The sequence below is a fragment of the Tenrec ecaudatus genome, chromosome 10 (assembly GCF_050624435.1).
Source record: "Tenrec ecaudatus isolate mTenEca1 chromosome 10, mTenEca1.hap1, whole genome shotgun sequence".
NCBI lineage: Eukaryota > Metazoa > Chordata > Mammalia > Afrosoricida > Tenrecidae > Tenrec > Tenrec ecaudatus.
The window spans coordinates 7,015,261-7,033,449 of NC_134539.1; the positions used below are offsets into that span (position 1 = coordinate 7,015,261).

Sequence of the window (18,189 nt, forward strand, 5' to 3'; positions counted from 1 at the left end):
TGTTCTCGCCTGATAACATGTCCAAAGCATGTGAAATGAAGTTCCATCTTCTTGGGCTCTAGGGAGTATTCTATTCTGGCTGCACTGCTTTCAAGATAGATGTGTTTGTTCTTTTGGAAGTCCATGGAATATGCAGTATTCTTTACCGATACCATAATTCAAATGCAGCAATTCTCCAGTTTTCCTTATTCATTATCCATCTTTCATAGGGATATGAGATTATTGAAAATACCATGGCTTAAGTCAGGCACACCTTTATCCACAAAATAACAAATTTTCGCTTTAACACATAACTCAGGAAGATTTGCCCTGTGTAATACATCATCTAATTTCTTGACTGCTACTTCTATGAACATTGATTGTGGATCCAACTAAAATTGAATCCTTGATAACTTCAATCTTTTCCCCATTTATGGTGTTTATTGGCCCCGTCACAATGCTTTTCGTTTACTTTGCATTGCTATCCATATTGAAGGTTGTATTCTTTCATCTTTGTAAGTCAGTGCTCCAAGTCTTCATTTTCAGCAACAAGGCTGTGTAGCTACACATTGCATTAGTCATCAGAGAAATAATCTTAGTCATTAGGGAAATGAAAATGAAAACCACAATGAGATACCACATTGCACCCACTAAGACAGCTATTATTAGAAAAGTGAAATAATTTGGGTGTTATTGAGTAATGCCTAATTGGTACAGAGTTCTCTCTGGGGTGATGAGAAACTTTTGAAAGTAGATAGTAACAGTGGTTGTGTACTATTGTGAGTGTAATTAATGTACACTTAAAATGGCTAAACAGGCATGTTTTGTTTTAAATATTTTACCATCATGATTTTAACAAGAACACTGTGCCCAAAGTCAGGTTTACGACCACTCGATGTGACAGCACTACTAAAGTTGCAGGAAAGCATCTCAGCAAGGTCACTGAGTTGGTTCTAACTCACGATGGCTTCAGGGGTCAGAGTGGACTACTCGCTCGGCTGTTCAATGGCCAGTGCGTTTGGAGTGGGCCACCAGGCCTTTCCCCCAGAGTTCCTCCTGTGACTCAGACTCCAACCTTGAGTCAGCAGTTGAACAGGCAAACAACGGACCCCAAATAACAGTCATCATAGAAGTGGTCAATCTCACAATTTTCTAATTTGGAATCCTGATGTACATTATTATTGGTACTAATTAGTAAACTTGTCTGTACTTATATTTTAAAAATACAAATGTGGCTGTTGTTGGGTGCTTCTATTTCTGCTGCTATTCAACAGGTTTTCAGTTGCTAATTCCCCTGCAGTGGACAGCCTAGTCCTTCTCCAGCCTATTGCTGTCCTTACTCTGGAAGCTCAGCTGAACCCTGTCCATGATGTGTGTCCCTACCCGTATTTGAAATACTGGTGATATAGTTCCCAGCATCACAGAAACATACAAGGCATTACAGTATGGCATACTGACAGACCTGTAATCTGCAAACTGGCCCCAAGTCATCACTCTATTTTGGCTTAAGGAAAGGCTGTTTTCAGTGGTGCATTTTCACTTAATCCTTAGCAAACCTACCTCACTCCTCAACGTCAATGTCATTTTGTCTCTGAACAGGTGGTGCCCTATATTAAAGATAACTGAAAACAGACTGTCCTGTAGAACTAATAAAATTTCAAAATGTATTTATTTATACCCTGGAAGTGTACCTAATACAGACATAAGGACTTTTTTGTTCCAAGAAGTTACCAGAACCAAGTAGAAACAAAATATTTAATTGAAAAGAACATTACAGTACACTTTGGGGAAGGGCACTAGGGGAGAAAGGTTTCAAGTGATGGTTACTGACTTAATGGATGTTAAATAGAAATAGCCTATATTCTTTGGATTTTTGTTATTACTCAGCCTTAAGATTATTTCACATGTAGATATAAGGTGGAAAAAAGCCCCACAGAGCTTGGTGTAATATATCATCGATATTTAGTGATAGACACACAAGCACATAACTTGCAAGATTTCAACAATGTTCAGTAGTGACTACCTTACCATATAAGTGGTTCTTAAACTTTTGTGTACGTCAGAATGACATGAAAGGCCTGTACACCCAGAGTTTCTGCTTCATAGGCTTGGGTAGGACTTCAGAATTCTATTTTGAACACATTCTCAGATTCACCTGTCAGTACCTGTAAGGTTTTATGCCTATACCTAAAGATATTGACTGAAGACTTTAAGTCCACAACAGAAATTGTGAAGAAAATATGAGCAGTTACTATGTTAAGGACCTCAAGTGGGCAACAGTAAATCTATGATTGATCATAATACAGTAGTAGTTCCTAGTAGTAGTCATTTACATTTCACTTGGTGGGACGGATGTATTGGCACAATGGAATGAGCCTCATCTCCCTGACACCAGTCTCTGTGCTACAGAGATGGAATGCAGAAGGTTCTATAACCTAATTATAGCTTAAAGGAATTTCTACCATAATGGTAAGAAAGAGAAATTTTAGATGTCTACATGACATCATGCCACTTCCAGTAATATCCTTAAATATATTAAAAATGAAAAAGTCACCAGAAATGTTTACATTCTTGCTTTTACCAAGTGTTGTCAAGTGCTTGCATCCATTTAGATACTGTTCATAGCATTGAACCTACAAGCACAATTACCAAAAAAAGGTAAAATATATTCCACTTTTATTAAGTTAGTATAATGCCTATGATGGTTAGTATAACTCAGTCACAATTGATGGCCCATTTCTAACTTTCTGTAATCAACATACGGAAAGCACGCAATGCTAAGTTCCTCTATTGTACATCCTTTAAGACAACACTTTTCTGAATATCCTCTGCGTTTTCTTTGGGGATGATTCCCCCAAAACCAATTGCTTAAGGTTTTCATTTTGTCTGATTTTTTCTCCTGAAATGCCACCATCTCAGGACTGTATGGAATGAGATACGATGAAGAAAATTCTCTAGTATTATCAGGTGGGGGTGTGCTCTTTTGAGGTGAAGTCCCAGGTAGTGGCTGCATCTTCATCTTGCTTATTGCTTCTTCCATAACGACTGCAGTTGGTACTGTGAGAGACAAGAAGAAGGAAAAAAGTGACTACTTTATGAAAGTACTCTTGGATGAAATTTTATTGCTAATTTTAGAATGCTAAAATCAGTTAATTATTGAAAAAGCAAGAAATTCCATTTTAAGTAAAAAGCATGGCTATTAAAAAGAGTGATTTTAAGTGAAGTAGTTGTAGGTAGCATTTTCTTATAAAAAGACTTCGAAACCTTGGCATATAGTTTGTACTAAGCTATCTCATTGAGGTATGATTCATATGCAATATGATTCACATATACATGCATTGTAAAGCATACACTTCAATGGGTGTTAGTATTTTCACAAGGTACAGCCATTGCCACTATCAAATTCCAGAACATTTCTGTCACCACCACCCCCCAAAAGAAACACCATGCCATTGGCAGTCACTTCCATGTCACTCTCCTGCCAGCACGTGAGCCCCTCAGCATCATTCTTCCTTTAGGGACTTGCTGATTCTAGCTATTTCATGGAAATTGAATCATATGTGGCCTTTGTGCCTGGCTTCTCACACCATAATGTTTTAAAGGGTCAGTCATGCTATAGCATGAATCGCTATTTCATTCGTGTTTGACTACAGTATTTCATTAACTAGATGCCATGTTTCTTAGCTGTTCATCAGTTGGTAGATGGGGTTGTTTCCACTTTGAGTATGTTTTGAATGCAGCCATTAATGTTTGTTTACAAGTTTTTATGTGAGCATATATTTCGAATTCTCTTGAGTGCATCTGTCCAGAAGTTGAACTGTTGGATAATAGGTGGTTTTATAATTACTTTTTTGAGAAACCACCAAACTATCTTCCACAATGGTGGCACATTTTACATTCCTACCATCAATATGGAAGAGTTCAAGGTTCTCTATATCCTTGCCAATGCTGGTTAATTTCCATTTTTTAATTATAGTCATCCTATAATAAGAAAAAGTGGTTTTGCTTTGTATTTTCCTAATGACTAATGGTATTGAGGATCTTTTCATGTAGTTTTGGTCATTTGTATATCCTTGGAGAAGTGACCTCAAATTCTTTGCCCACTTTTTCTTTTATTGTGAATTGGGTGAAGGATTACAGAGCAAATCACTTTTCCATTCAATAATTCATACACAATTTTTTTACATTTTATTAGGGACTCATACAACTCTTATCACAATCCATACATATACATACATCAATTGTATAAAGCACATCCATACATTCCCTGCCCCAATCATTCTCAAAGCATTTGCTCTCCACTTAAGCCCTTTGCATCAGGTCCTCTTTTTTTTCCCCTCCCTCCCCACTCCCCCCTCCCTCATGTGCCTTTGGTAATTTATACATCATTATTTTGTCATATCTTGCCCTATTCGGAGTCTCCCTTCCACCCCTTCTCTGCCGTCCCTCTCCCAGGGAGGAGGTCACATGTGGATCCTTGTAATCAGTTCCCCCTTTCCAACCCACTCACCCTCAACTCTCCCAGCATCGCCCCTCACTCATACACAATTTCATGTTACTAATCACAATCCCCACAATATAACATCACTTATTCTCCTTCCTCTTTCCATATTTCCCTATTTCCTACTTTACCTATCTTCTATTTCCTTGTCTTTGCCCAATTTTAAAACTCAGGTCATCTATAGTCACATTTTATAAATTAGACATATAGTATAAACAAGCCATTGTTCATTGAAATCTAAAGAAGTGGAGGAGTGGTGATACACTCAAGGTATCTGATTGTTACTAATATTCACCATACTAATATTCAAGTAACTGATTGCTACTAATATTCACCATACTAATATTCAAGTAACTGATTGCTACTAATATTCACCATACTAATATTCAAGTAACTGATTGCTACTAATATTCACCATACTAATATTCAAGTAACTGATTGCTACTAATATTCACCATCAGACTGCTCTTAACTCATTCTGTCTTATTGGGGAAAAAAATAACTCCAGGAAATAATTGTTTGGGGGCCTGTCGAATTTCTCTCATGGTCCTAGTCCATTTACAGTCTCTTCTAGGAGAATATATTTTCCAGTGGCCCTTAGAAGGTCACTTCAGTCATGTTCTGAACCATAGGACTGTACCCTCTAGTCACAGTTGCATAGAAGTAGGGACCAGACCAATCTGTTACAGTGGCCCACAGTAATCCATGCTATGTGAAAAAATGTAAGTTGCCCAATAAATTTTTCTCTTTGAAACGGATGAAGAAATCATGTGAAAATGACTCAGACTAAAAGCTGAAAGGTTTCAGGGAGGCTTGTGATAAACTAAGCCTAAACGGAGACAGGCAGAATGAAAGACTCCAACAGAGACAGGTCATTGCCACAAACTGACGTGCTTCCCAAGGCTCTCCAGAGCATTTTCGGGTCCATTTCTAAAGCTGGCTTTGTAACTCCCTTTCCTTGAAGCTATTTTGGTGAATCCCTTTTAGTTACAAAATTCTATCATAACACTCTTTAATAACTTTACCCTTAAATACATAAGCTGAACTGTGGATTATTAAATGTTAAGCTTGATGTCAAAAAGCAAGTAATCAGTAATTATAATGAGATAAATAGGCATCAAAGGGAAAAGGTATTAGATTATCTTGGTGGCTGAAGAAAAAGCTTCATAGATGAAGTGCACATGTTCTTAAAGGGTGACAAAAGGCATAAGGAAGCTTTCATGAAAGAAGGAAACTAGGAACTAGCTAAAAAGGTACACGTCAAAGCCTCATCTATGCCAGTGGATTTGGAATCTGGCCAACTGACTGGAAGATCCAGATTTGTGCCCATTCCAAAGTAAGATGACCCAAAAGAGTGTGGAAATGATCAAATAACAGCATTGCTAACAGGTGCAAGTAAGTTTTGCAACAGTATATTGACAGGAAGCTGCCAGAAAATCAAGCCAGATTCAGAAGATGACGTGGTATGAAGGATATAATTGCTGGTGCCAGATGGATCTTGGCTGAAAGCAGAAAATTCCAGAAGGATGTTAATTTGTGTTTTACTGACCATGCTAAGGCTTTTGGCTCTGTGGGTCATAAAACACTATGGATAGCCTTGAGAAGAATGGGAATCCAGAACACTCCATTGTGCTCATGTAGAACTGGTATATGGATTAAGGCATTTGTGCAAACTGAACACACAGATGCTGCATGGTTTCAAGTCAGGAAAGGTGTGTCAGGGTTGTACCCTTTCACCATACTAATTTAATCTGTATGCCGAGAAGCTGGACTGTGTGAAAAAGACAAGGCATCAGGATTGGAGAAAGCTTAACCTGAAATATGAAGGGGACACCACCTTGCTTGTTGAAAGCAAGAAGGACTTGAGGCACTTACTGATGATCAAGGACTGCAACCTTCAGTGTGGATCACACCCAATGTGAAGAAAACTAAAACCCTCACCCTCAGCCCAATAAACCACATGATACACAAAAAAAGTCAGGATTTCATCTGACTTAGATCCACAATAAACCCTCCTGAGAAGCTGTCGAGTTATCAAAGTGACATTATTGTATTGGGCATTTCTACTGCACAGAAACTCCTTACAATATTGAAGACCAACGATGTTACTTTCGGGGCTAAAGTGGTTCTAACCCAAGCCAGGATATATTCAAGGACTTCATAGGCTTATGAAAACTGGACAAGTGTGGAGCACAGAAGAATCGATACATTTGGATTATTGTGTTGTCAAGGATTATTGAAAATATCATGGACTGTAAGGAGGACACAAAAATCTGTCATAGAAGTAGTGCAGCCAGAAGTTAAAATGGCAAGACTTCATTTCATGTACTTTGGACTCTGTGGTAGTTATATGATCTGGTGTCAATTTGAGGTTTCAGAGTGAAGGGGTGGTAGCTAGCCTGTCAATCAGGTCGCAGCTTGATGACCTCATTGGGAGGCGCTAAGGAGATAAATAGCTCATTGGAGGTGGGACACATGCTTACTTGCTGAGAGACTCTCTACTGACAAGACACATTGTCTGTGCTGATGGCAGCGAGAGCCCTGGACCTGGAGGAGCCACGTGGAGACCTATGCTGGCGCCGAGATCTTTCCACCATCACTGGATCAAGAAGACTGTCCACCCACTGGCCTGTGATCTTCCTGCATTCGGTATCATTGCATGTGTTTCTTGAGTTTGAAGAGGACTTTATAGATTGATATCAGACATTCAGACATATGGGCTAATATCAGACTTACGGACTTGGTCTGGACTGGGCTGGGGTGTTTTCTCAATATTCTATTGCTCTTGTCCCTAAGGCTCTTTCTTGTACACATATGAGTGTCTGTAAATTTGTGTCTCTAGCCTACCCAGACTAACACAGGCTTACATATCAAGAGTATTGTCCCTAGAGAAGGCCATTATGCTTGGTAAAGTTGAGGTTCAGGGCAAGAGGGAAGATCCTCAACAGGCTAGATTGACACAGTGGCTCAAACATGACAACTGTTGTGAAGATGGTGCATGATTGGGCAGTGTCCTATTCTGTTGTGTACAGGTGAAGGATTGGGCGGTTGCCTACTCTATTGTATACTGGGCAGTCATGAATTAGACCCAACTCAAGGGGGTACTTCATAACATGCAGTAGGTGGAAGAAAGATATGGCTACTGTTTCTGTAATTTGTTGTTGTTGGGTGTCATCGAGTTGGATCAAACCCATAGTAACCTTAGACAGAAGAGAAAGAACAATGCCTGGTCCTGCACCATCCTCACACTTGTCTCTCTGCTTAAACCCTTTGCTGCAGCTATGGTGCCAATCTATCTCCTTAAGGGCTTTTCCACTCCTTTGCTAGTCTCCTCCTTTACCAAACAAGCGGTCCATCTCCAGGGACAGGTATCTCCTGAAAACATGTCCAAACTATGTTATGTAAGACAAAGTCTCACTATCCTTGCCTTTAAGCAGCTCTGGCTGTACTTCTTCCATAACACATCGGTTTGTCCTTTTAGCAGTCTATGCTACTTTAAGGATTCTTATCCAGCACCCCACAGTCCAAATGCATCAATTCTTCTTTGGTTGTCTTTCCAACTTCTGTCCAACTTTCACATGCATATGAGGCAACTGAAAATATGAAGGCTTGGTTCTCAAAGTAACATCCTTGCTTTTCAATACTCTAAAGAGGTTTTGTGCAGATTTACCTAATGCATTAAGTCTTTTGGCATGTAGACTGCTGTTTCTATGAGCATTAATTATGGATCCATACAAGACACGATCCTTGACAACTTCAACCTTTTCTCCATTATCATGCTACCTATTTGGCCCAGTTATGAGAATCTGGTCTTTTTTTTTTTTTTTACATTGAGATGTAATCCATAATGAAGGCTGAAATCCTTAATCTTCATCAGCATGTGCTTAAATTCCTCAATTCAGCAAGCAAGTTGTGTCATCTGCATATCACAGGTTGTCAGTAAGCCTTATTCCTATCTTGATGCCACATTCTTCTTCATATAAACCAATTTCTTTTATGATTTTCTCAGCATACAGATTGAATATGGTATAAATCTTATAGCACAACTTTCCTGATTTTAAACCATGTAGTATTCCTTTATTCTTTTTGCACAACTGCCCCTTGATCCATGTACAATTCCACAGGAGCACAGTGAAATTGTTCTTGGATTCTCATTCTTCCCAAGGTAATTGATAGTTATGATCCACCATGTTAGGCATGTTGACTAAAGAAACAAATCCAATAACACTCGTATATGTAAGAGAGAGCTTTATATCAAAGAGTAATTGTATATTTAGAAAATATCCCAGCCCAGTCAGGATCAAGTTCTTAAGTCCGATATTAGCCCATATATCTGATACTAGTCCATAAACTTCTCTTCAGATCGACACAGCACATACAGGAAGATCACAGGCTGGCAGGTACAAAGTTTTGTGGATCCAATGGCAGTGGATGCATCTCCAGGGCTTGGGCTGCCATCGGTGTGGCTCCATGTGGCTTGTCAACAAAGAAGTCAAACATAAAAGAGAGTGTGGCCTGCCTATAAGGAGAAAGAGAGGAAGTTCCCAGAATCCTCATGGGAAAGCCATCCCCACAAGAAGGCATCATCAGGATATGACCTGATTGACAGGCTGACTCCACCCCTTCACTCTTAATATCCTCTAGTTGACACGAGATTATGTAACTACCACAGACCCCCCTTGTCAACACGACACTTTTATGTAACTCTTTAGCCATATATAATTTTGAAAACAAAGACAATAGTAAAAATCACACTTGTGCTAAACAGGAAAAACTAAAATGCATACAGTTCAAAGTGTGTTAGCTTCATTTAAACATAATACTCTATTAAAGAACAAAAATATCCTATGCCTAACAATTGCACTTATATGAACACCTACACCATAATGCTATCAACACCTCACCTCCTATGAAAGTTTGTAAGACAGCCACTTCATGCCTTTATTCCCCCGTGTTAGGCTTGGTTAACTAGAGAAACAAATCCAGGGATACTCATCCACAAAACTTCCCACCCACTGGCTTGTGGTCTTCCTGCATTCAGCATCATTGCATGTGTTTTGTGAGTCTGAGGAGGGCTTTATAGATTGGTATCAGACATATAGGCTAATATCAGATTTATGGACTTGATCTGGACTGGGCTGGGATGTTTTCTTAATGTACATTGCTCTTGTATATAAAGCTCTTTTTTACGCCCACAAGAGTGTCTATGGATTTGTTTCTCTAGTCAACCTCGAAAGGAGAATTCCTTCATGGCTCCAGATTTCCCAGCTTTAGGCACAAACCACAAAGGATTCCATTTTTCTTCAGTCTGTCAACAGTCCCCTAGACAAGTCTCTTCAAATATGAATCTCAGGACAATCAAGACCCTGGGTGAGGCTTATCTTTTCAGAGCCTTCTTTGCAGGCTTGTCCTACACCCATTTAAAGATCCAATTTAATGTCTAGAGGCAATTAGGCTTACAAACTCTCTATTTTTACTTCCCAATAACCATGTCTATCACTCATTATATCAGTAACAATAGGTAAAAGAAAACAGTATAAACCTAGTACAGCCAGATCCTAAACTCAATTCTTAAAAGTCAAATTCAATCCTTATCTAAACTTATATTAAGCCTTATCTAAACTTTCCTTTGATACAAAATATGGCCTTAGGCCTCTGACTACATTAAACCAGGGAAGGGCCTTCTGTCAGCCTTTTTTTTTTTTTTTTTCACTAAGCAGCATGGTCTCTGAGAAATTCAAGTGGCAATTTTGTCCCCCAAAATAAACATTAATCACATTCATTTTTGCCATTTTAAACAGGAATAACCAAAGACAACAATCAAATAAATAATCAAACTTTTACTTCCCATATTCTTTCCAGAAAACAACCCAGTAAACTACATGGCCATATCTGACCTCTGGCTAGCCAAAGAAGAAAAACTACCATGAGGCAGAGGCCAAACAAGCATCTACTCTCCATCTTTATGATTTGTTTCTCTAGTACCTCACTCCCAGTACCATAATGTTAGGCCAAGTTGACTAGAGAAACAAATCCAAGGACACTCATATATGTTGAGAGAACTTTATATCAAAGAACAACTATATATTGAGAAAACATCCCAGCCCAGGCAGGATCATGTCCATAAGTCCGATATTAGCCCATTTGTCTGATACTAGTCCATAAATTCCTCTCCAGACTCATGAAGCACATGCAGGAAGATCACAGGCAGGTGGATGAAAACTCTTCCAGATCCAATAGTGGTGGATGCATCTTCAATGCTCTGGCTACTATCAGCATGGCTTCATGTGGCTTGCCAACAGGGAGGTGAAACAGAAAGAGAGTGTGACCTGCCTCAGGGAGAAAGAAAATTTCCCAGAATCCTCAGAAGGCCATGCCCACATGGAGACATTATCAGGCTGTGACCTGATTGACAGGCTAGACTCTACCCCTTCACTCTTAATATCCTCAAGTGGACACAAGATTATTTAACCACCACATCCACACGGTCAATGTCTTGCATAATCAATAAAACAGAAGTAAACATCTTTTCTGGCATTCTCTGCCATCAACAATTATAATACTTGCTCCGCATCCTCTTTGGAATCTGGCCTGAACATCTGGCAGCTCCCTGTCAATATACTGGTGCAACTGTTGTTGGATGATCATCAGCAAAATTTTATTGCTATGTGATATCAGTGATTTTGTTCTATAGTTGAATATTCTGTTTGGTCACCTTTCTTTGGAATAGGTACGAATATGGATCTCTTCCAGTCGGTTAGCCAAGTAGCTGTCTTCCAGATGTCCTGGTTCTGATGAATGAGCACTTCCAGTGCTTCATCAGCTTGTTGGAAGCTTTTCAATTCATTCCTTATTTTTGGCTGATGCTTTCAGTTCAGCTTCAGCACCATTGGTTCTTACTTATATGCTGCCTCCTGAAATGATGGAATATCAACTAGGTCTTGGTACAGTTACTCTGTGTATTCTTTCCATTTTCTTGATGCTTCTTGCATCATTCAATATTTTGCCCAAAGATTCTTTTGATATTGCGACTTGAGGCTGGAGCTTTTTTCTTGAATTCCTTTAGTGTAAGATCTGCTGAGCATGTTCTTCCCTTTGGATTTTCTAATTCTATGACTGTGTACATTTCATTCTATTTGGATTTGTCTTCTTGAGCTGCCCTTTGACATTTTCTATTCAGATCTTTAATGTCACCCTTTCTTCAATTGACTTTAGATACTCTGTGACAAACAGCAAGTTTCAGAGTCTCTTATGACATCCATTTTTATCTTTTATTTCTTTTCAGTCTTTTTAATGAACTTTTACATTCTTCATGAATGATGTTCATGATATCCTCCCACAGCTCATCAGATGGCCTGGCATTGGTGTTCAAAGCATTATTTTTTAGATGTTCTTGAAATTTAGATGGGATAGACTCAAGGTTGTATGCTGGGTTTTGCAGCTTTTTCTTCAGCTTAATCCTGAATTTACATATTAACAATTGATGATCTGTTTCACAATTAGCAATTAGCCCCTAGCTTGATGTTAGCTGCTAATATTGAGCTTCTCCATCATCTCTTTCAATAAGTATAGTCAATTTGATTTTTGTGTATTCCATCTAGAGTAGTGAATAGTCACCTTTTGTGTTGATGAAAAAGGTATTTGCTATGAATAAGTCCTTGGTTTTGCAAAATTCTATCATGTGATCTCCAGGTTCTTTTCAATCACTTAAATCCTTGTTTCCTAACTCCTTCCTCTAACTTTTGCATTCCTAACTTTTGCATTTCAATCACCAGTAATGATCAATTATTTCTTGATTATGTTTGATCAATTTCAGAATAAAGATATTGGTATAATGCTTCCATTTCTCTAGCCCTGGCTTTTGTGGTGGGTACATACATTTGAATAATAGTTTATTGACTGGATTTCCTTGAAGGTGGATAGATATAATACTATCACAGACAGCATTATACACTGTGATTGATTTAAAATGTCTTCTTTGACAAGGAATGCCAAACCATTTCTCTTGTGTTTTTCCTGGCACAGTAAATCACATCATTTCCTAATTTAAAATGGCCACTACCAGTTCATTTCAGCTCACTAATGCCTGGGATATCAATCTTCATGCATTCCATCGCATTTTTGATGACTTCCAAATTGCCTAGATTCGTACTTCACACACTGCAAGTTCCAATCATTAGCAGATTTTTGCAGTGGTTTCTCTTTATCTTGAGTCATGCTCTAACAGCAAATGATCATCCTGAAGGCTCCACTCTCACAGGTTTTACACGACTTATGTTACCACAGTTGACTATACGCCACAAAATCAGTTCCTCCTTGGTCACATTTTGAGTGCCATCCGACCCGGTATCTCCAACAACATTCTGCTTTCGTTCATTAGGCCTTCAGTATCTGACAATGTTTCAAAGCTATGCATAAGGTTTCAGCAGCTCCTTCCTCAGAAATGGGCAGCTAAGTCCTTCTTGGTCTGTAAGTTTTAGTCTAGAGTCTCTGCTGAAACCTGTTCACTTTGGGTGAGCCTACTGACAATTGAAATACGAGTGACGCAGCTTTCACAGTCACAGCAATACACAAACTACCTCAGTGTGACAAACTGACAGGTGGTAGTATAAAGATTGACAATCTCTCCTATCCTAAGGAGCAGTTCTACACTGTCCTGTAGCCCTATAACACCTATATTTTTAATTTCAAGAAAAATGGTTTTTATTCTTTACTTTCATAGTTATCTATATCTATATATTAATACATACATTTTAATGAAATGTTATGAAAATGTGCTCGGCGTGCTAAGAATCAGGATTGATTTGATGAGTTTATGCAGTAGCCTCTCAGCTCAGCATTTCAGATATAAGCATGCCTAAGAGAGTCTCTATAAATTGGGATGTTCTGCAGGGTTGGCTTTATGGGAAAGATTTGTGCTGTAGAATAGGCCTAGAATGTAGAGGGGCTCTGACTTGGGTTTAATGTCCTGTTGTCACTGTCTGGCATTTCTCAGTAATTTTACCTTTGAACTTGTAAGTTAAGTATGTCTACTTCCTAAGTGAAGTCTGATGGGATCAAGGATTATGCATGTGAGCAGAGGAGATACTCAGAATAAAACAAACCCTAAATTTTGATACCAGTAATGCCTCCTGATTTTTCAGCAAGGAATCTTGTATTTACATATTGTACTGGGGCCTGCAATTGATATCCCTGGTCCTGATGACAATCAAGGTCCCCGGGTGGCACAGATGATTTTGTCTTTCTCTTACTTTGGAACCCATTTCGTGAAAATATGAAAGACATGCCCCATGATCTGTTTCCATAAAGATTACAGCCAAGAAAACCGCAGGGGGCAGTTCTACTCTTGTTACATGTGGTCACTTCAGGGCAACAAGTTCTGTATTGATCGCAGTGGTGGCAGTGAAGCAGAAGTGATTAGCTATGAAAGGCTTAGTGGTAAATTTCAAGAAAGCGGGATACTGAAGTTGGGCTTTTAAGGGCAAAAAGGGAGTCTGCAGGGTAACAAGTGTGCTGCAGACAGGGGATGCTAGGGAAGCAGCAGCTTCCTTCCATAAAGGCGAGTTCCCCTATGTGTACACTGATTTATTCTGGGTTATGTTTTAAAGGCTCATAGAGACTCTGTGCACTCTCCATACACATACACTACTTTTGCGTGAAGGGCTCTGGGCTTACAGGGTTACAAGCTGGGGTGGTAAACGCCGGGTCAGCAGTTGCAAGCCACCAGCTGCTCAGCAGGAAGACGGCTTTTTGCTCCCATAATGATTTAACGGCCTTAGAAACCCAAAGGGGTGGTCCTATCCCCTCCTATAGGGTCGCTATGAGTTGGAATAGGCTAGATGGCACCGAGTTTGGGTGTGTGCATAAGAGAGATGGAGATGGAGTATTCCCTGGGTTTGTTCGGGCAGCGCAGACCAGGCCAGGCACGCCTTTGGTTTGGATCTGTTACCTGGCTTTGTGTTTGTGTCCCTGAGAAGGAAGGGCACCTGAGTGCGGGGCTGCTCGCCTGAGATCACAGCGCGGGGCAGCAGCTGCCAATGAAAGGTTTTCTCGTCGAACGTGCTCCAGTTTGTTAAGCCGCAGAGTTTCTCTAGTGCCATCAGCAGGTGCCTGCCGCAAAGCTTTCTGGGCACGGTGGCGCTGCCTAGCTCCAGGGAGCACAGCACCACCAGGAGTCCGAACTGCAGGCGACACAAGCAGCAGGGACGAGGACGCGGCATCCCTGGGTCGCCAACAAGCCTGGAGGGGCTCCTAACGGAAAGCCCGACGCCCAGCCCTGCTCTACGCCTGCGCGTACCCTGCGGGCTTCTGGGCGCGTGCGGATCTCGCGAGAACTGCAAAGAGACGTGCGTGCTGGCCTCGCGAGAACTGCGAGGCGGCGAGAACGGGGTCTCTGAGCGCGTGCAGCGTCCTCGCTGAGGGAAAGCCCGAGACCGCGACAACGAAGGTGGCGGCTCCGAGCTGCAGCTCTCAGGCCCCAGAAGGTAGTGGGCTCATTTCTTAAAGCAAAGGCCCCCAGTACTGTTTCCCTCGCCTTCCTCACTGGATGACTCTTGTCTTGCAGTGGCACACGGGAATGTGCCGCCTCCCGCTTCCCTCCTCTCCTTGCCTGTGTTTGTCCAGGAGGCCTGGTTTCCTCAGAAACCTCCTCCCATTTGCGTTCTTGTGTGAGAACTCCCGTCCCGAGGTTCCCAAAGGCAGGGCCAGGCCCTTCTTGCTTCCCGCTGCCCCTGGCAAATTGGGCCAGTATTTGCAACATGCAGGCACGATTCCTAGTAAGTCCAATGTTTCTGAAAGCTGCTCCGTTCTAGGGAGAAATTGGCCTTAACTTCTCTCTCCAGAACAAAGGCGGAGGGCTGCTGTTCTGAGGGACCTTGGATGAAAACCTAGTTCTTCCAGTTACAGATTCCAGTTGATAAGTCTACTGTCAAATTGTAATTGCTTTGTGATAGCCACCCCCTACGATGTTCCTTCTAAGTGTACCAGTATGATGCCCATTTTTAGGTGGGATAATTTACCGAGTTATGGGAGAGAGCAGGGAAGTGAAGGGCAATGGCCCTAGATGACTTTTATCATTTTAAGTACATATATTCGAGGGGCCTTCCAAAAGTTCATGGGAGAATGGAATGAAGATGTGGGATTATTCCATTTTGGGAAAAATTTTGAAGCCCCTTTGTGTGTGATGCCTCAGAAAAAGAGCTCTGATGGCACTGGTTAAAGGGACTTGGCTTCTGACTGAGGAACCCACTAGCTCCCCTTTGTGAGAAAGATACAGCAGTCTGCTTCAGCCCCATGGTTCTACTTGGCCTTGGAAACCCCATGGTTTTACTTGGCTCTATAGGACCACTGTGTTTGGCTGGTTTCTGTAGAGAAGCAAAACCAGTGACACATTTATATATGAATGTAGAAAGAAATGTACGGCTTACACAATTGTAAAGGATGGTAAGTCCAGTCTAGTTCAAGTTTATGGGTCAGTTGATAAGTTGGAGGCTTCTGCTGACTCCTGTAACTGCTGGGGCTAATGAACCAGGAAACAGGAAGATGTAGTAATTAAAAACCAAACACTGATGGATGAGGGATCAAATGTATCCAAGGTTGGCAGTCTGGTGATGAACTCTCAAGAGAAGCAGGCTATATGGCAGAAGGTTGATGAACCAGATGGAGGATCCAGATCTAGTAGAAGTGACAAGCGGTCCCACAGAACCTGCTTTAAAGAGAGCAGAGCACACCCTGATGAGTCTTTCTTCCAGTTGCATCCAAGACTGACCTCACAAGGGGCTGAGCACCACAACTGCTAGATGTGCACAGCAAATTATGTTATATTAGATCCCAGGATGGAGTTGATTACATTGTGTTAGATCATATCATGGTAGATTATTGCCAAACTACTGAAAGCTCTGGTCCAGCCAACTTGACACAAAACCTAACTATCACAGAGCTTAATGTTTGCTTAAAAGCTAGATTATATGGAACCAGGAAGGACACCTGGATCAGGGTGGTTCTCTGGACCCACAGTTACTTCAAGGCAAACATCCTACAAACAGAGTAAGGCTTACAAAAATTATATCCTTGTGAATAAGGGGGAGTACAGAGTGAAGACCTAAAGCCCGTCTGTAGAAAACTGGACATCCCCTTACAAAAGGGGCGTGGGTAAGAGACAAGCCAGCCAGGATGCCAAATAGCACCGATGAAACATACAACTTTCCTCTAGTTTCTTTAATGCTTCTTCCCCACCCCACTATCATGATCCCAATTCTACCTTACAAACCGGGTTAGACCAAAGCATGTGCACTGGTGCAGATCAGAGCTGGAACAGGGAATCCAGGACATATAACCCCCTTAGGACCAATAATGAGAGCAGCAATACCAGGCGGGTAAGAGAAAGGTGGGATAGAAAGGGGGAGCTGAGAAAAAAAACTAAAAAACTTTTTTTAAAAGCTAGACTATATGAGGAAGAATGTGGCATCAAACTTGGAGGAAGGCTTATTAATAACCTGTGATAAGCACATGACACAGTCTTGTATGCTGACAATGAGGAGGATTGGAAGCACTTATTGATGAAGTTCAATGTTTGCAACTTTTGTGTGGATTATAACATATTGCAAAGGAAACCAAAATTCTTGTGACTGAACATCATGATTAGCGGAGAAAAGATTGTTTGTTTTTATAAATCATTTTATTGGGGGCTCTTACAGCTCTTATTACAATCCATATATCAACTGTTTTTAAAATCATTTTACTGGGGGCTCGTACAGCTCATCACAATCCATGCATCCATCCATTTGTACATTTGTTGCAGTCCTCATTCTCAAAACATTTGCTTTCTGCTTGAGCCCTTGGTATCAGCTCCTCATTTTCCCCCTCCCTCCCTGTTCTCCCCTCCCTCATGAACCCTTGACACTTAATAAATTATTATTATTTTGTCATATCTTACACTGTGCGTCGTCTCCCTTCACCCACTTTTCTGTTGTCTACCTCCTAGGGAGGAGGTTATATGTAGATCCTTGTAATCAGTTTCCCTTTTCCACCCCACCTTCCCTCCACCCTCCCGGTATTGCCACTCTGACCACTGGTCCTGAAGGGATCATCTGTCCTGGATGTGGAAAAAAGATTTAAGTTGTCAAGGATTTGTCTTGCTTGGATCCACAATCAATGCTCATGGGAGCAGCAGTCAGTAGATCAAAAGATTAGATAAATGTGCTGCACAAGACCTCTTTAAAGTGTTGAAAATCAGGGATGCTACTTTGAGGACTTAAGTGCAGGTGGCTCAAGCTATGATGTTTTCAGTTGCCTCTTATGGATGTGAAAGTTGGACATTGAATAAAGAAGGCTGAAGAAGAATTGATGTATTGAATTATGTGCTGGTGAAGTGTATTGAGAGTACTGTGGACTGCTAAAAGAACAAGCAAATCTATCTTGGAAGAAGTACAACTGGAATCTCCTTAGAAGCAAGTGTGGTGAGATTTCATCTCATGTACTTTGGACGTTATTAGTAGAGACCAGTCCGTCAAGAAGGATAGCATGCTTAGTAAAGTAGAAGGGCAGCAAAAAATAGAGGAAGGCCCTCAAGAAGATGGATTGACACAGTATCTCCTACAAAAATCGACTTAAACATAGAGCAATTGTGAGGATGGTGCAAGAGTTTGTCCTATTGGGCATAGGATTTCTATGGGTTGAACCGACTTCCTGGCACCCCAGAGCAACTTTGT

At 40.8% G+C, this 18,189-nt stretch overlaps 1 protein-coding gene across 1 annotated transcript; it reads right to left on the bottom strand.

The window, feature by feature from the left end:
• Positions 1–2,698: 2,698 nt before the first annotated feature.
• On the bottom strand, positions 2,699–14,700 carry INSL6 (insulin like 6). The gene is made up of 2 exons (XM_075558858.1): positions 14,430–14,700; positions 2,699–3,036 (listed from the first exon to the last, which is right to left on the bottom strand). The coding sequence occupies exons 1-2, from the start codon at positions 14,698–14,700 to the stop codon at positions 2,699–2,701; spliced, it is 609 nt and encodes a 202-aa protein (XP_075414973.1).
• Positions 14,701–18,189: the final 3,489 nt, after the last annotated feature.